We start from the raw sequence: 21,583 nt of genomic DNA on the forward strand, positions 1-21,583 counted from the left end.
CCACTAATGTCACTTTCCATAGGCTGCAATGCTAATCTCACAAAGCTCAATGTATTATGGAGCTTCTACCTTAAGTTTAACTTGAAGTAGACTATATATAAGCTGCTGCATGTCAACACTTAAAGCTCTTGTGAGGTTTACTACCTTGCAGTGCAACACCAGCTCGATGAGCTAAAAATGGAATGGGAATTTTCCTACATTTCACAAAAAAGGGGAGTCTTCATGCAGAACTCATGAAATATTTAATTTAGTAAGTTACATTGACCATTTTATGTAGAAATAAAGAAAATATGATTCTCTGCCAAAAAACAGACTCACTTGTGCAGAATTGATGTGCACTTTTCCACAGCAACATAACGTAAGTGCACTAAAATTTGTAAAAGATTTTATTTTTGTGTACATTCTAAAAGCTCATTGGTTGAATTAGTGGTATGTCACCTAAATATAAAGTACAGATAGACCCTTACAATGAAGTTTATTAACAGAAAATTGTTCTTAGGTTATGTTTTGGTTTATCAAAATAAATTTCCAATTTATTATTGTCAAAACATTTTCACAACCGGGTTCAAAATAGATTTGATTTATTTTATATTGGAAATTGATAAAAAAAATGTGATGATTAGATTTTAAAACCCATAATAAATTCACAAACTCAACTAAGGTTTACAGCCTGATGACGTTACATAGTTACTTAATGAAGTGATTTTTAACATACTAAGTTACCAAGCAAGCTGCTCAATAAATATCCTTTAATATATATATAGTTTCTTTACATTTCAGTTCTAGAGGAATCAGGTGTTGCTAAGATACCACTTGTGAGAAAGGGAGGTAATTATGGTAGCATAACAGTGAGCTTCTCAGTGACAGGAATAAATGCTACAGCAGGGGTGGATTATGTTGTTGGCAACACCAAGGTCAAAATAGAGGACAAAGAGAGTAAAGGCAGCATCGACATTGTACTCAGGGATGACTCTGATATGGAGTATGCTGAGCAGTTTGTCATTACCATAAATAGTGTCTCAGGTGGGGACAATATGATAGGTATTTTTTTCTTTCATATAGATTCCCAATCTCATCAACAAAATACATACTCATAGTAAAATGATTATATGCGTTGCCCGTGAGGGACAGAGTTATTAGTTCTCAAATTAAATTGGCTTTGTTGATAAAGGGCTATTTTGTTATATCACTAATTCTTGCCTAAAGGTAGTATTCTAGACTTCCATGATATGCATCTGCTTTAAAAAGTTCAAATAGTCACTTCCTAACTGCACACATTATTTCTGAAATATGTCACTTCTGACAGAACGATTATGAGCTATTTAGGTTTCAGAGTATCTACTTGTAAAGGACATCACTGACACTCAATCCCTATTATATTCTTAAATGTCTTCAGTATAATGGCTTGTGCAACAGGGACAAAGATCACTTTGAATGGAACTTTGCTTATATACTCAAAGCATATAGAAAATGTTTAGGGTCACTTAGTTTTTTTCTCTCCTAATATTCAAAATTTGGATTTACACCATTCCGACAGTGTTTTTAAACGTTATTAAACTGTCATTTGTTTTTAAGAGGATTGGTTTTATTGTTATAGTGATTAATTTATAGAATTGTTTACATATATGCTGTGATAATAATAAAATTAAATTTATTGAATTTTCTATTGTGACCCTTAACATTTTTTGTGGAGTATTTAAATAACATACATAATTTAATTTACTAGCTCTTACTTGTAATATTGTTTTTAAATGCTATTTCAGATGGTGCTTTACTTGGCACTATAACTAAAGCTACCATCACTATTGCTAAGTCAGACTACCCAAATGGAATGTTTGGCTTCAAAGGTCCACTGCAGATCATTATGGATAATCCTGTCAGACAAGTACAAACAACCTTGACCATTGAAAGGTCAGGAGGTCATCAAGGTCAACAAACAGTCAACTGGAGACTTTTGGGACCAAATAACCCACAGAGAGTACTACTAGAGACCAATGATATTTTCTACATCAGTAACAACCAGGAAACTACTAGTGGACATTTGGTGTGGGAAAATGGTGAATCAGGGGCTAAAACTATTACTCTGTACATCAAACCATACTCCAGCTGGGAGGTACAGAAAATATTTGTAGTGGAAATAGTCACTGTCTCAGGTTTTCCAAATAGTGTTGGTGATGGTGAAATTGGACCTAATACTGGAAAGACAACTGTCACTGTAAGTTAAATGTATAGTGCGGTACATGCTTTAGATGTCCAAAAGTTGAAAACTTCCAGAATATTGATAAAAATTAATAAATCTTTCATAAACTCAGATCATGGTCATTTAGTTGAAGGCAAATTTGTATAGTACTAAACAGAAAATTTTTATTGAGGTAATAGGTGTTAAATGTCTTTTTATGCTTTTATGACTCTCGCATGGAAGGTTAAGATTTTGTTACTAGAACATATATCTCCAAATTCGTAAGGTTTAGCCCAATTCTGACATGTGGTGCAAGTGTTCAGCATGATGAAATCTATCTGAGGTCATTTTTTTTGTGAAAATCTGTTCAACCTTGTTGGAGTTATTGTCCTTAATATAAGTCATTGTGCTTTTATGTTATTACTTTCAAAAATCTTTTCCTCTGAAACTACTGGGCTGAATTCAATGAAAGTTGTTATGGTTGTTACTTAGATATGAGCATTTGGAATTTTTATCCAAGAAAAAACATGACTGCTTTTGCAAAAAATAGAAAGTGACTCATTAAGCCTGGTGAGCAATTTAGGCTTTTTAGAGCTATAATTTACACTTTCCTTTTATTTTCGTAGATTCGTAAGAATGGGGATCCCAGTGGTATTATACAGTTCAGTGGTGTATCTCTCTCTGAGAGGACAGTTGAAGAACCGTCAGGGATCAGTCCCTTAGAACTACAGTTCCCTATACAGAGGAAAGACTCCACTGGTGTCATAGGCTCAATACAGGTAAGGCATAAATGTTTACCTTTGGAACAGTTCATGTGGGAGATTTTCCTGCTGTCTCAAATTGGACATTTTTACATTAAAGCAAATTTTTGAACACATTCAATCATTTTGCTATTTTTCACTGAAAATTTATTAAATTTAACCAAAATCTTTACACAAACCTTACCTTTTTATATGGAAGATTTTTATTTTTCATTGATTTGTTGGAGTACCCCCGCAATTTGGGGGAAAGGGGGTAAGGGACTGACATATTCATAAAAGTGTTAACACTGTTTAACCATCAATCTTTAGCCATTTTGTATCTGTTCTATACATTGACTGTTTATTTACAATTGACTGAGTAGATTTACTTTTGAAGCTTCATTCCTATATGAGTTTTAAATCAGTGCACTGTTATTGTCTATATGTAATAACTGATATTTAACATACATTTGACTTTTTATCTTCCTGGTTCTATTTTTTTTTCAGAATTGTTAATGGTCTTATATTCAGTATTTTGTCCTTCCTTACATTGTATTTCAATTTCAGACATGTACTTCATGAAGAACAAAAACACTGCATATGAAATCAAACTTCACTCTCTAAACACTTTTTTAAGGTATTTTGGGAGATAACAGGACCATTTGATACAACAGCAGATTTCCAGCCAAAGAATGGATCAGTTTTTCTGGCTGATGAACAGCGGGATTCTTCATTTAGTATACAAATTCTTCCTGATACTTTACCAGAACTAACAGAGACATTCAAGGTCATACTGACCTCTGTTCAGGGTGGAGCTGAAATAGATACCAGTAATAATGAGGCTGTATTTCATATCAGGTATGAATGTTGTCTTATTTAATTATTGTTTGACTTAATTAAATTAGAATTTTAGTTAAATTTTAACTAAAAGTAATATGTGTTTATAACATTGTTATCTTAAAATTTGATGCATATTTACAGTAATGTAATACAAAAATTACTGAAATGTTGCTTTTTCATATGAATTGTCATATTAAGATGTGTATAAAAACATGATGAAAAAAATCAAAAGTAACATCAAGAAACCAGTAAAAGAAAAAGGAGAAGCTAGATGGTTTGATAACCATGCTTTTTTATGTACAGATATAATGACCACCCCCATGGGTTATTTGGATTAATCCAGTCACAGCAAGCTATACATGTAGATCCATCAGACCTTGTACGATCTGTCTTCCTCAACTTTACACGACACCAAGGCACTTTTGGCTCTGTAACTCTTACTTTTGCAGTCAGTTATGATATTGTAAGTATCTTTGAATGGAGCTTTGATTATATGTAAAGGTAAACTTTTTCATAGGTGTAAGTTATATTTTTTAAATAATATAAAAAATTTTATAAAAATTATTGAACTCTTTTATAATTAAAAACACTTTTATAATTAAAAACTCTCTTTTTTTTTATTTAATGATGTGCATTGTATCCTGGTTGATTTATTTAGGTGTCTGTGCTAAAATCTTTATTTCAGCCTCAGTCTGGTGTAGTTCTTGGTAACACAGGTGGTCCTGTAACCTTTGCTGAAGGTCAAACAAGTGTCAGGGTCAGTATACCAATTGAAGGCAATGGGTTCCTAGCTGTTGATACAACATTCACTGCTACACTGAGAACTGTGGACTATCTGGGACAAGGAGGTAACTCAATGTTTGTCAGTTATACCTATCAATGTTCTTCCTAATCTTGTTGTTTTTATGGAAATATGGTTTTTGACTAGATAAGATTCACCACCATCTGAAAAGTATATAAGGGATGATAAAATGTTTTTTGTCTTCATATGACATTGTGACATTCAATTTTTTTTTCAGTGACTGATCCTCCTGCCTTCCAGCCGACAGAAACAGAGGCTAAGATAAGTGTACCACAGGAGGCCGCCAACAGTGTGATTGGCTTTAGAGATCTTATTGCTGGTGTTGATGAAGGTACTGCTGTAGATTCAAATGAATTTTCGGTAGCTTGTGTTATTTTTAAGAAACTTATGTTTGTGAATAATTTACAAACTAATTCAAGTTTAACCCTTATAGTGTTTGCTATAATTAAGGAATTTAAGTATGTGAAGAAAATCTAATTGTTGTAATAGTTCTATCCTTCTTTCTGTAGCAAGCAATACAGCAACAATGACTCTTCACAGAGAAGGAACATATGGCACAGTTACAGTCCCCTGGCAGATTGGGTACCCTAGTGGACAGGACCCTGTACAAGGGTCCCTGGGGAGTATTACTCCATCAACTGGCACTGTTACTATACCACATGGAATGGAGACCAAATCATTTGCTGTTACAGTAAGACTATGATTGTACCATGCATTACATATATAAATATTCTACATGTTGCTAAGGACTGTACTTTCAGATGTAAATACTTTCTTTGATGCAGTTGATACTGAAGCAAATGGTGAATGTATGGGAACTGGAAGCTGATTGATATAGGGAGACTTGTTGTCAAACATTAATGACTTTATCTGGGTGCGATAAAAATCTCTCCACCAAAAATGGAGGACAAGCAAACCTCCTTCATAAAAACAACAACAACAAATTTAAAAAATGACCAATAGGTAGTTGTAATTTGCATGTGGCAGCTAGGTTCTAGGAAAATGTTTATTATAAGTAAATTTTTCTTCATCTATACTCTTCTAAGTCAGGTGTTTATTTCATGTAGGTAACAGCTGTACCCAGTAGAGAGGAGTATTTTGTGGTACACTTACCACACATACCGTCTACAACAGTCTCTGGTGGAACAAGACTCGACAAAGACAAGAAGATAGTACAGATAGAACCTCATGGTGTCATTAGGTTTGCAGCTAATTCAATCAAACCTGTGGTATCAGAGTTGACTGGAAAGGTATAGTAGAAGAAAGTAATGGATTTAAAATTGTGAAATTGATAATGAAATAGTTTAAGATCTTAAATTACAAGATATTTAATGAGAAACAACTTCTTTAAATCTTCTGATTAAAATCTCATTGAAGTAATATATATTATACCCTAACTCAACCAGTGGTTGATACATTGGAATCTTCTGTCCATCTGTTCAAATGTTGTTGCAATTATCTCAATTTCTATTAGATGGATTTATTTCATACTACTAAGGGGGTTTTTAACATCCTTGACTACTCGTACGAGTCTCGAATGGACAGCGTCTTAATTTCATATTTATTATGTGGCTTTATATAGGTAGGGCATATGTTGTAAGCAATTTAGTTGAGATCCAATATCAGCTTCCTGTTTCTTGAATTGCCATACAAGTGGGGATATACCTATAATGTATGCAACCTCATGCTTTGTTAAGGTTTGAAAACCAATATTCAAATGCACAGATAATGTTGTGTATATTTTGTAGGCATATTTGTATGTACAGAGAATCTTCGGCTCTCAGGGTAAAATAGAAGTGAAGTACAGATCACAGGGCATTAGTGCTGATAGAAACTTTGATTATATTACTACTGAAACCAATGCTGTTATAATGGAACCAGGCCAAACTTCTTCAGTCATTCAACTTCAGGTTAGATGGTATTCTGTTTTATTTCCATACCACTGAGTTTTTAGGAGAATATTTTTAACAGATTGATCAAAACAGTGTATTTTTTTTTTAAATCTTTAAAAATTTAAGTTTACTCAAGTGGATTATGAAAATATGCCTACTGACATTATATGTAACATTTTTCTAGGTCTTACAAGACAATCACCCAGAAGAAGAGGAAACATTTCATGTAAACCTAACACATGTTGAAAAGTATCCCACAGAATTAGTTCCTAGTAAGTATACTTTTAATTTTGCATCACCTCATGTAATTTTAATAGATTTATTGAATGGTAAAATTTGGTTTTCACTTGCTATATTGAATATTATTGCTTTTTGATCAAACTTGATGCAGCAAAATGTATTTGACATTGCAAAATCATTGAAAAATGAACTGAAGATAATTATTATTTTTATTTCTAGAAATCTCTCCTAGACTGAGTACTTTGTACTCGTCATCCCTTGTTACCATTGAGGAGAGTAATGATCCCTATGGTATACTCAGTGTAGAACCGTCTGCTGTCTCTGTAGAGGAAGAGTTCAAAAAGGTCAATCTAACTATTCAAAGAACAGGTACACAAAGATCTTTTTTTATAAAACCAGGGTTCTTTGCAGAAAGATTTATATTACTGGTATACATTCTGATTAGTAAAGTGACATTTCATTAAAAAAATTATGATGATGAAAAGTAAATACTTGCATATGTATGTTGTACATGTGTTAACTGGTTAATTATTGTTATTTGTATGTCAAAATTTTGACAATTCATAACATGTTACTTAATAATTTGCTTAGACAAGGGAACTCTATAAAAAGAAGTTTGACTTTATTTGTATTGTCTTCATGTATATTGATGATTTGTAGGAGGTTTGTATGGAACGGTTAGTGTTGTTGTAAGAACAGTTGGAGGAGGTGAAATATGGACATCCCAGATAGTAGCCACATCCTCAGACTCAAATGATACTATAACTGAGATCCTAGGCAACAGGGATGTAAAGAGTAAGGCCACTGGAGGCCTGGACTATGAAATACTGGATACTAAGGTGCAGTTCCTACAGAACCAGATGACAAAGACTGTATCCCTGACTATATTGGCTGACAGTGCTCCAGAGGCTGATGAAACTGTGGTTGTCTACCTGACACAGCCAACAGGTGGAGCTAGAATAGCTTTAGGGTCTCCAGATGGGGACAAGAAGGTAAATCCATATCTCCATTACCAAAGCAGTCATAGGTGTCACACAAAGTGGGGAGATTTTTTGTGATTCCCTCTGAAAAAAATGTTGTTGAGTATCCGTCAGTCTGTCCATCTGACCATCTCCCAATTGTTCTTTTTCAAACTTTGTACAGTTATTTAGTATCATAAAATACAGATCAAGTTGGAATTTCAGCTTGATTGGATTATTTACACAAAAGGTACAGCCATTTTAAGGTGTTCCTACCCCAATTTTTTTAAATGACTTCATGTTATCTTTCTTTGCATATTAAAGAATTGTGAAAGTTACTTCTTTTGGGGTATAATGGAGTCTAGATAAATTCAAATGTATTTTTGTTTGGTTTTTTTTTCACCAAATTTTATTTTTGCTGAATTAGTGTTATATTTCTTGGTATATGAATAGGTAAAATTGATTTTTATTAATTAATTGGGAGTTGCTGAATGGAATCTATATAAAGTTTTAATATGAGCTTAATCTGTTGTTTCTGTGTAATAATTTGTAATTTAGCATATGACTACACAGCAATGTGGCTTGGAATCATTTAATGTCCCATTAGATGCTCTATTTTTTAAAAATTCTAATAGAATCGATTCGGATAAGTACCAATAAATTATTTGAGTTGAAGGTGTGATTGTTTTGAAGGTTGAATCTGATCCTTGGATACATAAAAGTTTCCATATTTTTCCAGGGTTTTTCCATTGTAACAATATTACACAATGATGTGTCCAATGGGATCATAGGGTTCTCTGAGTCATCCAAAGCTTTGACTGTCAATGAAGATACAGCTCCAACATTTACACTACAGCTATCTAGAATAAATGCTTACTTTGGTGAAGTAGAGGTAAGTTTGGAATCATTTCTATCTCTATTTATAATTGACCTTAAACTGTATCGCATAAACTGAGTAAAATGAAACATCAAACAAGCCTTGTGTGAAAGTCTTAGATCAATTTTAGTGGTAATTTAAAATATTATTTCTCTGTTGTGATTAACCAGATTTATAGGTTTATTCTGCATCTACACACATTCTGTTTATATTAAAATAGCACAGAACCATCAAATTGAGGCATTAAAAGCACAATATTATTACTGGTCTTAAGGAGAGTAATGATCCACTGGTGTGATAATGAATCAGGATCAGTAAGCATTTGGACATTAATATATTTTTGCGATTTGATCTGATTCCTCAATTAGCTTAACTGGAAAGTTTAAAAGGGGTTAATGACATCTCATAATTTTGTTTCTTAATCTGGACCAGTTTAATCTGCAGTTTGTAAACATTTTTGATTTACTGAGCCTGTAAGAGATAAAGACTAGACATTACCTAGTTATGTGACAATCGTCATTTTTTTATAATTAGTTGAAATTTGATAGAAAAAACACAAACATGCCTGATTTTTCAAAATTGTGATAAGAATTGGGTGGTCAGTAAAGATCATAACACCCCTATTTCACAATCACTGTATATATAACTATAGATGATTCTTACAAAATTTTTACCTAGGTTTCTTGGAAAGCTAAGGTACACCTGACTAGTACCACTACAGAAGATGTTGTTTTAGCTAATCAGCTGGTGAAGACAGCAGGAACAGTAATTTGTCCTGCAGAACAGTCCTCATGTACATTTGACGTATCTTTAAAGAATGATAATGTAAGTTATCCAAGATACTGTGTTATCTATTATATTTTAAGTAGCAGTCTTTCTTAAAATCAGACAGAAGGTGATTCATGCATGTCAAAACCCCAACAAATTCAGTTTTATTTCTTGTTCATAAACAGTAGCTGATCACATAACCAGTCTTAGATTTTCATTTGGTTGTTGCGCTTTTGAGATAAAAATTATATAGATTGTACATGAAATTTGTACTTTGCAAGAGTTATCGTTCTTGATTTGGCTTGATTTGGTTGCTTTTAGTGGGAGATAAATGTATGATTCTCTCAAAAGTGCAAATCTGAATTCAGAAAAGATTGTTGTTAAGTGAAAGTATAGCATATGTAGACTGAAAAAGCATTGTTTGTTTGGTAGGTTTTGCTTGACCATGAATCACTTTTCCATTGGTAGTGTCTGAATTTTATGTGGACTGGTATTTAATTGGAAAACTTGTTTAAGGTTGTTTTGATTATCTGAAATAGAAGAACTCCCCCAAAAAGAAGTTAGTGGAATTTTATCCTTCAAGTCATAATTGATTGTAATTATTTAGTTCTTTTAAATGAAGCAATTTTATTTAAAAGATATTGTGAGTTGGTATGTCATAGTGAGGTACTGTCAAAAAGAATAGTAATGTCTTGTTTGAAAATAAAGTGATGTAATAGCTTTACAACCAGCCTTAATTGAATTCTTTAAAACTAGATTCCAGAGAATCAGTCAACATTTATAATCTTGCTGACTGATACTGGAAAAGATGCTGAATTGGACTATAGCAGTGCAGTAGCTAACATTACTGTAGAATCCAGTGATTTTGTTCATGGTCTGATACAGTTTACTGAGGACTCTAGGTAAATAACATGGGGTTCATGGTCTGATAGTTTACTGAGGACTCTAGGTAAATAACATGGGGGTTCATGGTCTGATACAGTTTACTGAGGACTCTAGGTAAATAACATGGGGGTTCATGGTCTGATACAGTTTACTGGGGACTCTAGGTAAATAACATGGGGTTCATGGTCTGATAGTTTACTGAGGACTCTAGGTAAATAACATGGGGGTTCATGGTCTGATACAATTTACTGAGGACTCTAGGTAAATAACATGGGGGTTCATGGTCTGATACAGTTTACTGGGGACTCTAGGTAAATAACATGGGGTTCATGGTCTGATTGTTTACTGAGGACTCTAGGTAAATAACATGGGGGTTCATGGTCTGATACAGTTTACTGAGGACTCTGGGTAAATAACATGGGGGTTCATGGTCTGATACAGTTTACTGAGGACTCTATGTAAATAACATGGGGGTTCATGGTCTGATAGTTTACTGAGGACTCTAGGTAGATAACATTGGGTTCATGGTCTGATAGTTTACTGAGGTTTCTAGGTAAATAACATGGGGGGTTCATGGTCTGATACAGTTTACTGAGGACTCTAGGTAAATAACATGGGGGTTCATGGTCTAATAGTTTACTGAGGACTCTAGGTAAATAACATGGGGGTTCATGGTCTGATACAGTTTACTGAGGACTCTAGGTAAATAACAGAGAGGTTCATGGTCTGATACAGTTTACTGAGGACTCTAGGTAAATAACATGGGGGTTCATGGTCTGATACAGTTTACTGAGGACTCTTGATAAATAACATAGAGGTTCGTGGTCTGATACAGTTTTCTGAAAACTCTTGGTAAATGACATGGAAATAACAAAAGCCCCATTAGAATATATGTATTAACAAGTAGGAAGGGACTAATGGGAAATGTTGGTTTGATTATGATAAAAATTGGTAGATGCATGCTCTCTTTTGATGATTTCAGTTATTCTTTGAATACAGTCTAACTGGTTATGATGTTTGATAATTTTTAGAAAATGTCTATTTCTTTATGTACTATAGTTTTACTACTGTTAATGATATTTTATTTTTATGAGCAATATTAATTACCATGTAACAATTATATTTTTTAGAATCATAGTAGTCCACAAGACTACAGAGAGTGTCCAGTTGAAGGTAGAGAGAATCAAAGGATTGAATTATGATGTTAATGTTAGTTACCAGACTTGGATGATGAATAATAAGAAAGTTCTTTATGATATAGACATCTACCCTGCCTATCAAAGTCAAGATTTCAGCCAGAAGTTTGGTCTCCTGTCGTTTGTGAAGAATACACAGGTAAGAAGTTCTTCCGTTATTCCATGGAGTTCTTTCACTAATTGGAATGTAAACCATTAACAGGCTTTTGTAAAAATGAGGCGTACCTACTGTCAACATTTTTTGAAATATTTTTACAAATATTCAGAAACAAGAAAAATATTTCTTCAGTAAATGAGCAATTAAGCCATTACAATAAGACAAAAATATTGCCATGACATTTGCCATATCTACTACAATAGCTTTTCATATATCGTTACAGGATATTAAGTATATCGATGTTGCCTTGACACCTAGGACAGCATCAAATAACCCATTCCCAAAACAGTTCTATGTGGACCTGAAAAATCCTACTAATAATGCCAGGTATGTCTGCTTCACATATGTAATTCTAAATTAACCATATTATAATTTTGCATGTGGCTCTAACTTTCTTTTTTAACCTTTAAACTTTGTTGAAGCATTTTGTTTATAAGATATAAAATCAGTAACAATTTGTTAAATTAAATTTCATTTAATTATTTATATAGTTTTGATCATTACCATAGAGATGTTATGTTACAGCATTCATCCACAACACTACAGATCAACTGTATTGATAGTACAAGAATCTAACCTACCAATATGGAGAACCATCATTAACCAGGAAACAACCAACAATGATACTGATATCCTTAGGTATATATCATACTAGAGGATCCTTGTCATGTCAAATTTTGTGAAATAATATTGCTACCAAAAAAACATTTTTGTACACCAATATTTTGATAGACATATTGTGGGACATTGTCAGTCTGTCTACTGACAAATGCTGTACAGTAACTCAAATATACTGTGAGAGATTTTATTCATTTTTTTTGTTTTTTGTCTGAAGTTATTGCACGAAGCTCCATTGAGTTATTTTAATTGTTGATTTTCACCTTTTTTGTGTCAGAGTTATGGGAGTTTAAAGACCAAAAACATGGACCCCAAGTATATCATATGTATTTTAGTACAGCTGTTTATTTAAGCCATTTTAAATGGCACACAAAATAATTTTCTGTAACCCTACATCAATTCTTGCCTTTATTCTTTTATTTTTGCCAGCTTTTAGGCAAGCCATACATTTTCAAGATATAAATGATAATGCACCGATACTGAGTGAAATGAAAACATTTAAAATTGTTCACCCTAGGTCATTACATTTTCTCATTGTAGAATGCTTGTGAAACTTGATTTGATTGTAAAAGAAAATTTAGATCCTACAGAATTATCTTTGGTGGAGAAGATTCTGGAAAATATTCTTGATGAAGGACAAACCAGGAAGTATGTTATTTCTTAAAAATCATAGTTTAAATACTTTTTGTTCAAGTTGATCATATGATACTGATGAAATGGAAACTGAACCATACTGTGATGTAAAATGTTTCATGCAGAAGAAGAACATTAGTTCTTTCCAATTCATGACTTTTGCTTAAACTTTATAAAGTTATGTTTTAGATATATGGTTTATATATATATGTAAAATGAATATCTGTCCATCATTTGTTTTTGAACTTTTTTCTAAATGCTTTGATATATTGAGCTGATCTTTGGTATGCAAGTCTACCATGATGAGTTACAGATCATGTTTATGTTTCATTGAGATTTTCTATGAATTAAGGTCCTTTGAACTTTCTTTTTTTCTTAACTACTTTTTATTTGAGAGTCCAATATGTGGATGTGTAACATCCAATAGTATCACACTGTGTGAAATACTTTCCACTGGAAAAAAAATCATATCAAATTTTATAATAGTTAAATGTTTTCCATGGCTGTTAAATTGTCTCCATTCTCAACCTTAAGATGATTAAACATACAAGTGTCTGAAGAGGCTTTTTTTAGGGGTACTTTAAAAAAGTGGGGCTTGGTTTTTGTGGGGTAAAAAGAGTTCACAGTGTTATAGGTGTTAACAATTTGGATAGTTTTTGATATGACATGTTATACAGGATGTTTCTAGGTATCCTGGATGATATTTCATGGGATGTTTTACATATAGTTTTTCATCTAGGATATTATTCAATTGATAAATATTTATCCATTTTATCAAGAGTATGAATTCTGTTCACTCTTCATAAGTGAACTATATTCAGGATATTATTTAATAGTATGAAATAATTTCCTGTGTATAATTATGAATTCTGTTCACTCTATGTGAACTATTTTCTGGATATTATTTAATACTGTTTAAATGTAGTATGAAATAATAGCCTGTGTACAATTAGGAATACTTCCAGCTTTTTTGTAATAAGTTATAGTAAATATCATTGTTCATGTAGTGGACACAATTTAATAAGTGTGGAAAGCTTTCCATAGTGAAATAATATCCTCTGGAAAAAAAATTAATTTGAAATGAATCATTCCACAGGATAAGATTTCATCCGGATAGTATTATGTCTTACAGATGCATGGGGTATGTGAGAGCGCCCACTAAGGTTCTTTAATTTTTTTATCACTTAAGAATGCCTGATGACATTTTGAATGAGTTACTGAACATTATGTGTACCATGCTGGATCCTACGAGGACAGATGCCACTAGAGGAAGAGCATCACTTGGACTGTTAATGGAGAAGTTATCTTATACCCAGCTGACAGGAAAACCATGTTCTTCACCTCAATATCCTGATATGTAAGTTCTCTAATGGTCATTTTTCGCCCAACTTATATATAGACAATTTTAAGTGCACTGACTTGCCATAAGATGGATACATATCAATGTGGCGTGGCTTAGAACCGCAGAAAAATGCAAGGCTGCCTGAAGCATTTTCCCCAGTTCTAGTAGAGTTTGTATTAGTATATCAAAGTTATCGCCAAGTCAGTACACAATTATTGTCTTTATACTGTAAAATGCATTTTAAGCCTGAAAAAGAAGATCTCTGATCCAGAGTGGGCAACATTCCAGGCAACTAGAAAAAAATCTAACATTAGTGACTAAAAGTTTATATTCAGTCATTGACTATATATAATATTACTTCTGAATATACACTCAATACATTTTGACTGCTCAGATAGAATGATTGCAGTAAACAAGTCCTTTGTGGTTCAATTTTTATGTACCAATACTTTATTTTTGTCTTCATCGATAGGAATATTACTCATACCACTCCTCTATGCTGATCTTTTTACAAATGCATGATACCCTGAATAACTATAAATTTTAACTATATAAGGGGCATTTTACCCAGAGATAAAAGCAAATATTATCAAAATGTTTGCCTTAACCATATATTCATAAATTATGTCTCTATGTTTAACAAACTTTTGTCTCGAGGCTTATTTTCCCAGCTTAAAATCTAAGAGGTAATGGGCAACTTGGCTATGTTAATTTTTGTTTATTTTTGTCCATGGAAACGTTGATAGTGATAGAACCAGACCTCTTTATACTGATTCATATTTTTATTAAATAATGTATAATCTGTTTGCTTTAGGTCAACATTACAGTATTGTTTGTATGCTAAGGTATCAGCAGCCAGGTGGCCTTTACAGAAAGTTCACAACTTCAAATATAAAGCTCAGTAAGTTAACTATTATTATCAATTAAATATATCAGATTGACAGATGAAGGATTTGTTTTATTTACATATTTATTTACCTTTATGTAGTGTTTCCTTGTATTAGCTAGCATTTTTTTTTTTGTGTCTGAACAGAAGTATATACTTCAGGAATACCTGTTATATATTTTCTGCCTATGAATAAATAGCCCCAATCACTAAACAACCTGATATGATAGATGAAATTTCTTATTCAATCATAAAGTGTGCTACTTCAGAAATTAATTTTGTTGAAAATATAATGAATTTATCAGTTTATACATGAAGATTTTTTGCTATATTAGATAATCTTTGTTTGTTTGTGGCCTAAAATGTCTTCATATTTATTTTTGAATAAAATGGTGATCATGGATATTTTGTTTGACATTACTTGTGGGCATATAGTATTGTACAATTTCAGTTCATTGTATTTATTTTTACAGGAAACATGACTACTTCAGGATTCCTGAAGAAATTGTTGATCCTCCACAGGGCAATGTGAGTACACAATAGAAACTAAGGTTTAAGATTTTATCTTATATTAAGATTTGTTGGTATCTATACTTCTACTCACTGTACTTGATATACATGTACATGTATTTGGAGATAATTCTTCTAATTTTGATGATCACTAGAATTTGTTGAATTCATGGGAGACAACTCTTAAATCTGAATTTTTCATCCAAAACTGAATGATTAGCATGATTTCTAAGTACTGTACTTCATGGTTAATTCAGTTACTTTTTTTCTTTTGACAGTGTGTAGATTTCCATATTATTGAATACAGCAGTGAATTATGGTTTATGACAAGTGACCAGCCTCAGCTGTTGAGCAACAAGGTAAAGACTTTCTTATTGATTTGTTAAAAATAGACTATTTCCTGCATTTGTTGTTTTAAAAAGAACACTTATTTACAATAAATTGTATCTACGAAACATACCAGAATTTACCTCATTGTGATAGAAGTTGATTATGATTTGGTAGTACATGTAGTACTGAAAGCTTTAACCAATAAATGCTATGAACATAGAATTGGCTGATTCAGTATGGTGTCATGTTTTTCTTATTAAGTTTTGAACCAAATACCAGATAACCCAGATATTATTGAATATCATTTTGTTTCTATATGCTAATAAAAATATTAATATTATTCCTTCAGATTATTAATTTTGGTTTAAAGGGCAGACCATCAACTTACTCTGATAAACCTGCAGTATATAGTATTCATACTACTGGTAGTCGCATAGCCACACGTCAAGCTCAGTAAGTTTGAAAAACATTTATAGTCACCTGCCCCATTAATATACAGGATTTTGAATCTTCAATCATACTGCTATAATTTTGAAATGTCTAGGTTGATTAGTGTAACAACTCCTTAAATTGACCATTACACGCAACATGTTACATTGTTAAATTTAAGTTGCTTTTTACCCATCTGTTTTTGTTTCTGTATTATAAAACACTGTCCTATATTAATCATAGGATGGAATAGTTATTAAAAAGGCCTTGGTTTGACTTTTTATTTTTTTATTCGGAAATTTCATGATCCTGATAGTGATACTTGTCACTTGATTGGCGCAAACCATGTTTTATTTTTTTTTAAAAATACATATAGCTTTTTAGCAACTAAGAGTATGAATAATGTGAGCGTGCTTGATAAAGTTCTTACCTTAGCAGTATTTAGTCAATGATTTGCAGATAAGTATTTGTTTTTTATAGATGTGTATTCTATGACTATGGCTCAGGAGATTGGGTAAACCCATCAGGGTGGTGTCAGGTGACCAACAACATTGCTGCAGGGACCGACGATTTTGTAGATTGTTCATGTAAACATTTGACACACTATGCTGTGAAGGCCACAGCAGTGGAGATGGATGTTGTAGGATATTCTACATGGTTTTTTATTGCCTGCTTTTTCTGTATGGTACGTGGAACATTACTTGGAATGAACTTTCATATGACTTTTTAAATCAAAATATTCATGTATAAAATAAATTAGAGATGATTAAGAAAAAAATGTTCCATGTTACATATAATCTCTCTTTTTGGGTATGTATGGCCCAAGCCATAATGGTCCACCATATATGTTCTGTGTTACATGTTATAATCTCTTTTTCCAGATCTGTATGGCCCTAGCCTTTGTGGTCCACCATATATGTTCCATGTTACATGTCAAAATCTCTTTTCCAGATCTGTATGGCCCTAGTCATTGTGGTCCATTATATATGTTCCATGTTACATGTAATTATCTATCTTTCCAGATCTGTATGGCCCTAACCTTTGTGGTCCACCATATATGTTCCATGTTACATGTTAAAATCTCTTTTCCAGATTTGTATGGCCTTAGTCATTGTGGTCCACTATATATGTTCCATGTTACATGTAATTATCTATCTTTCCAGATCTGTATGGCCCTAGTCATTGTGGTCCACTATATATGTTCCATGTTACATGTAATTATCTATCTTTCCAGATCTGTATGGCCCTAGCCATTGTGGTCCACCATATATGTTCCATGTTACATGCCATGTTCTCAGCCAATTTACTTATGCATATGTGTTTTGCCTGCTTTGCTACTCAGGTAAGTCTTCATCATTAGTAGTTAGACATAATGGTTCATATAGAATTGCTGTGTAGACTAAATTAGAAGTTTATATTTTAATATTTATAATTAATACTGAATTGGGTACAACAACAAGTAGTTTTCTAAAAGTTAATTGTAAAAATTCAAAAACTTTCTTTTTAATTGCTTGTGTAGTCTTTAACTTTGACTGTAATAAAACAACAGAAATATGTGTTGAAAAAAAAAATGGTTCTTCGAGCAAGATACTTTTATCTGAAAGCTTTTTTATCATTGATATTGTGTTATAGTATTTAATCTTACCAAATCTTATTTTATCTCTGAGATAGATGTAAATACCTTTCTGTTTCAGTTATGTTACATCGTAGCAGCATATGCCAGTCCAAATGATATTCTGATCTATAATAAGTTTGATAATAACTATAGATGTATTGTAATGGGTCTCTTCCTGCATTACTTCTTCCTTACACAGTTTACATGGATATTAGCTCAGGTTTGTGTTCATATGTAGTATTAAGACTTTTTTCTCCAATGCTCTCTACCATAATATTAACTTGAAATTTATGTTAACAAATTTTTTTTCAATTTTACAGAACTAAAAACATACTTCAACCTTTAAAACAGGTTAAAAAGTAAATCAAGAGAACCAGGGTTCAAACAGTAACCATAAGACATAAACCAAGGACAAGGAAAACACACAAAAAAGAATAAGAAATAATCATAATAACACATAGATAGAAACTAAAGTAAATGAGCTACCCAGACTCCACTTAATATTGAGAGTATGGACCCTGGTTCCTAAAAAATCTTCAGTGTAAAATTACTCGCAAGTTATAATGTCATAATACTCTGATATATTATGACGTGAAAAGGACTGCTGGTAGGTATGCATTAGCTCAAGACTTGAATGCCATTGACTATGGGTTTATTTTCATTAATGAAGATAATATAAATGTTTTTTTTTTTTTTTTTTCTTCAGGCAATGAATTACTGGAAGATTCTGGTGATGAATGATGAACATACAGACAGAAAATATGTATTCTTCTTCCTGGTAGGATGGGGTAAGTTATATCATCTAAAACATTGTTATTTATGTCAAATCAATCATTTATAGCAGATTTTTTAATAATAATATAATAGTACCATTTTACTGAATGTGATCATTTCTCAGTAGTTGTGCCTAATAAAAATTGAAATACAGTTCTATCAGAAAATTCTCTTTGGTAAATACCTTTTAAACTCTATTTGCTGTATTTCCACAAATGCCCTGTATTCATTTATGAACCTGGTTTGAGGTTCAGTTTCCCATGATACATTTCACACATAGTTTGCATTTGAAGCTATGAAAAGGTCATACTGTAAACCAATTTATTTTCATGAGCGTTTCATTTTTTTCTAATTTTATGAGCAAAAAAATAAATGGTGAAAAAAAACTGTTGCAGATAAGCCCTATCAGAAATGCATGTTTGAGAGGGTGTTAGTCTCAAAATTAAAAAGCACTAGAACTCATTGAACCCATGATTATGTACACTGACTATACTTGTGTTTCTATCAATTTAGGAAGTCCAGCAGTAATACTTTCCATATTCTACACCGTGACCTATAACCTTTATAAATATGTGTATGATTTACCAGTGGACCGTATCTATGGTGATGTTAATAATAATGGACAAATGTAAGTTTTTCACAACTGAACATAATTAATATACAAAATGTCAAAGTTATGATAGCAGATATTGTTAGATATTCTTATATATATTTCCAAATGAGTGAAAGTTGAATATCACAAAATATTAACTCAAGTTTCTTAATGAACAGAGCTGATATTTTGCGATATTCAACTTTCACAAGTTTTTAAACCTTTTTTCAATGATGCTTATGGAAAAGTAATAAAAAATGAAAAAGTACTACTTAATGTCACATTGTCCATGGTTTAATATTGCAAATTGTTTATATAGATAGAAGTGATTGACTGAATGTTCCCAGGGTAAAAATTTTAGATAATTCATACTGTGAAATAAATTCAGTAATTTCACTCTCACACTTTCTCCTGCCAAAACGTCATATCATGAATATCAATCCTCTGTTCACAAAATTAAAAGTTAATGTTAAAAATGGCAACAAAAAATGGAGGAAATCTATATAATAAATAGGATAATCAGTTGGTTATCGTGAATAACCAAAATATGATAACTCCTGCTTAGAACACATTAAGTCGTGCTTTGGACAATTTCGTTAAATTTAGTCTATTAATCTAGCCATTCAAGAAGTAGTTAAAACAACCAAATCATAGAGAATAGAAATAAGATACCTCTGATGAAAATTTCTTCTCATAATATCACTTCACTAAACAATCTCCCTTATCTTCATTTTCCTTAGGTCCTACTCATTCACAGTATATTTGCTGCTTCACTTACGAATAACTTCTCTGTTTTTTTTCTTTTAGGTGTTTTATGACAAATGCCTATGCTGGATTAGGAGGTTTAATCATTCCAGTGATCCTGATACTAATTGCTGTGGGTGTCGTTTTCATGAAGGCATTCCAAGTCACACCACAATGGCAGGCCTATGATGACATATACAGGGGCAGATATAATATTAATGGTATATTTTCTTACTACAGAACCATCATACATGAACTTCACACCACTTTGATGATTTAGTGGTAGCATATGTCTGGAGGAAGAGAGGTTATAGGTTCAAACCAAAGCCCAGTATCATGCCTTTCTGCAGAGTATTTTTTAGTTGTGGGTTCATCGAAGTTCTGAAAGTTCTAAGTTTAAAGTTGTGGACAAATATAAACCATGGCCATCAAAATTTATCAAATGTATTTTTTGTGAATGCATGAGATATGCAAATGGATGCTTAATTACAATAAATCAATCTAACTGCAGCCACAGAGCAAATGTGTAATTATTTGAATGTAGGTAAGATCAACCCAAAAAGGAGATTGAAATCTTAGTTCGTGTTTGATAAATTTTAAAGAAGTTTTCAGGGATGACCAAATATTTACAAATATAACAAAATAAACTCCTTTTTTATCCTTTTACAAGTATGTTACCCAATTTACTCCAACTAGTCACTATTTTTGTTACTTTTCTATGAGTCATTACTATATTACAGAAATCCGTACTTTATTGTCATTCTGGGGTGTGATTACCATGACATGGTTCTGGGGAGGATTACATCTAGCCTATGGACAACTATGGATGTTGGTTCTATTCTGTATCTTTAACATAATACAGGTATGTAGATGGTACACTTTTTTTATTATAGAGCTTGTAATTCCAGCTTATTTTTTATCTGGTATTTATACTGTAAGAAGCATTCAAAACTAAAGATGATTTGTATTAGTTTCCTTCTTCTATGTACATTAATGTGATACATGGTTATCAGAATTTTCTATATTGTGTTTTCATTATTGTATAAGGCAATAGGAATAAAGATTTAGTCTTTACTCAATCAAAATTGAAAAAATAACCACTTGCTATGGTTGAATGGAAAGTTGGGGACCTAATCTCATGAATTTGCTGTGTTGAGACTTACAGCCCTAAGCCAGTATACAGTAAAATAGTAACTAGTACAAAGCATTATTTCACAAGCTTAGGCACTTCTTATACATAATTGACAGAAATTTGAGGGAATAATACAATTTTTTTTTTTTTTTTGCTTCTTCCATCTGTATTGAATACAAATACATATTTAATTGAAATCTGATCACTTATTTTGATATTTACATTTAAAACTTTTGTACTCAGGGAGTGATGGCCCTTGTATTATACACTATTCTGCGGAACCCCATGATACAGAAATGTTTTGGGCCACAGAAGTCGGGTTACCCTGCCAATACTACAGGGGATGGAGTGTCTACTAACAACCATACTAATACAATCCTAGATATCAACAGTCTTAAAGGTTCTAGAGCTTCTATATTAAATGAGGTGAGTTCTATCAAAGT

At 32.2% G+C, this 21,583-nt stretch overlaps 1 protein-coding gene across 1 annotated transcript in view; it reads left to right on the plus strand.

The window, feature by feature from the left end:
* Positions 1-21,583, plus strand: part of LOC148622113 (adhesion G protein-coupled receptor V1-like) — a 78,063-nt gene that overhangs the window by 53,191 nt on the left and 3,289 nt on the right. The window contains exons 71-103 of the mRNA XM_088571696.1: positions 781-1,023; positions 1,764-2,215; positions 2,806-2,958; positions 3,557-3,777; positions 4,063-4,222; positions 4,445-4,607; positions 4,779-4,892; positions 5,071-5,252; positions 5,629-5,811; positions 6,310-6,471; positions 6,638-6,725; positions 6,913-7,062; positions 7,354-7,685; positions 8,392-8,544; positions 9,208-9,354; positions 10,054-10,199; positions 11,313-11,517; positions 11,759-11,862; positions 12,061-12,174; positions 12,694-12,801; positions 13,976-14,143; positions 14,943-15,029; positions 15,488-15,542; positions 15,803-15,883; positions 16,204-16,307; positions 16,764-16,968; positions 17,518-17,625; positions 17,978-18,118; positions 18,605-18,686; positions 19,186-19,300; positions 20,072-20,229; positions 20,749-20,870; positions 21,384-21,566. Of these exons, the coding sequence (XP_088427822.1) occupies positions 781-1,023; positions 1,764-2,215; positions 2,806-2,958; positions 3,557-3,777; positions 4,063-4,222; positions 4,445-4,607; positions 4,779-4,892; positions 5,071-5,252; positions 5,629-5,811; positions 6,310-6,471; positions 6,638-6,725; positions 6,913-7,062; positions 7,354-7,685; positions 8,392-8,544; positions 9,208-9,354; positions 10,054-10,199; positions 11,313-11,517; positions 11,759-11,862; positions 12,061-12,174; positions 12,694-12,801; positions 13,976-14,143; positions 14,943-15,029; positions 15,488-15,542; positions 15,803-15,883; positions 16,204-16,307; positions 16,764-16,968; positions 17,518-17,625; positions 17,978-18,118; positions 18,605-18,686; positions 19,186-19,300; positions 20,072-20,229; positions 20,749-20,870; positions 21,384-21,566 (5,189 nt within the window). The remainder of the gene's footprint in view (positions 1-780; positions 1,024-1,763; positions 2,216-2,805; positions 2,959-3,556; positions 3,778-4,062; positions 4,223-4,444; positions 4,608-4,778; positions 4,893-5,070; positions 5,253-5,628; positions 5,812-6,309; positions 6,472-6,637; positions 6,726-6,912; positions 7,063-7,353; positions 7,686-8,391; positions 8,545-9,207; positions 9,355-10,053; positions 10,200-11,312; positions 11,518-11,758; positions 11,863-12,060; positions 12,175-12,693; positions 12,802-13,975; positions 14,144-14,942; positions 15,030-15,487; positions 15,543-15,802; positions 15,884-16,203; positions 16,308-16,763; positions 16,969-17,517; positions 17,626-17,977; positions 18,119-18,604; positions 18,687-19,185; positions 19,301-20,071; positions 20,230-20,748; positions 20,871-21,383; positions 21,567-21,583) is intronic.

Source organism: Perna viridis, chromosome 3, assembly GCF_037379345.1.
Source record: "Perna viridis isolate PV_CMFRI_1.1 ecotype Kerala chromosome 3, ASM3737934v1, whole genome shotgun sequence".
Lineage (NCBI taxonomy): Eukaryota > Metazoa > Mollusca > Bivalvia > Mytilida > Mytilidae > Perna > Perna viridis.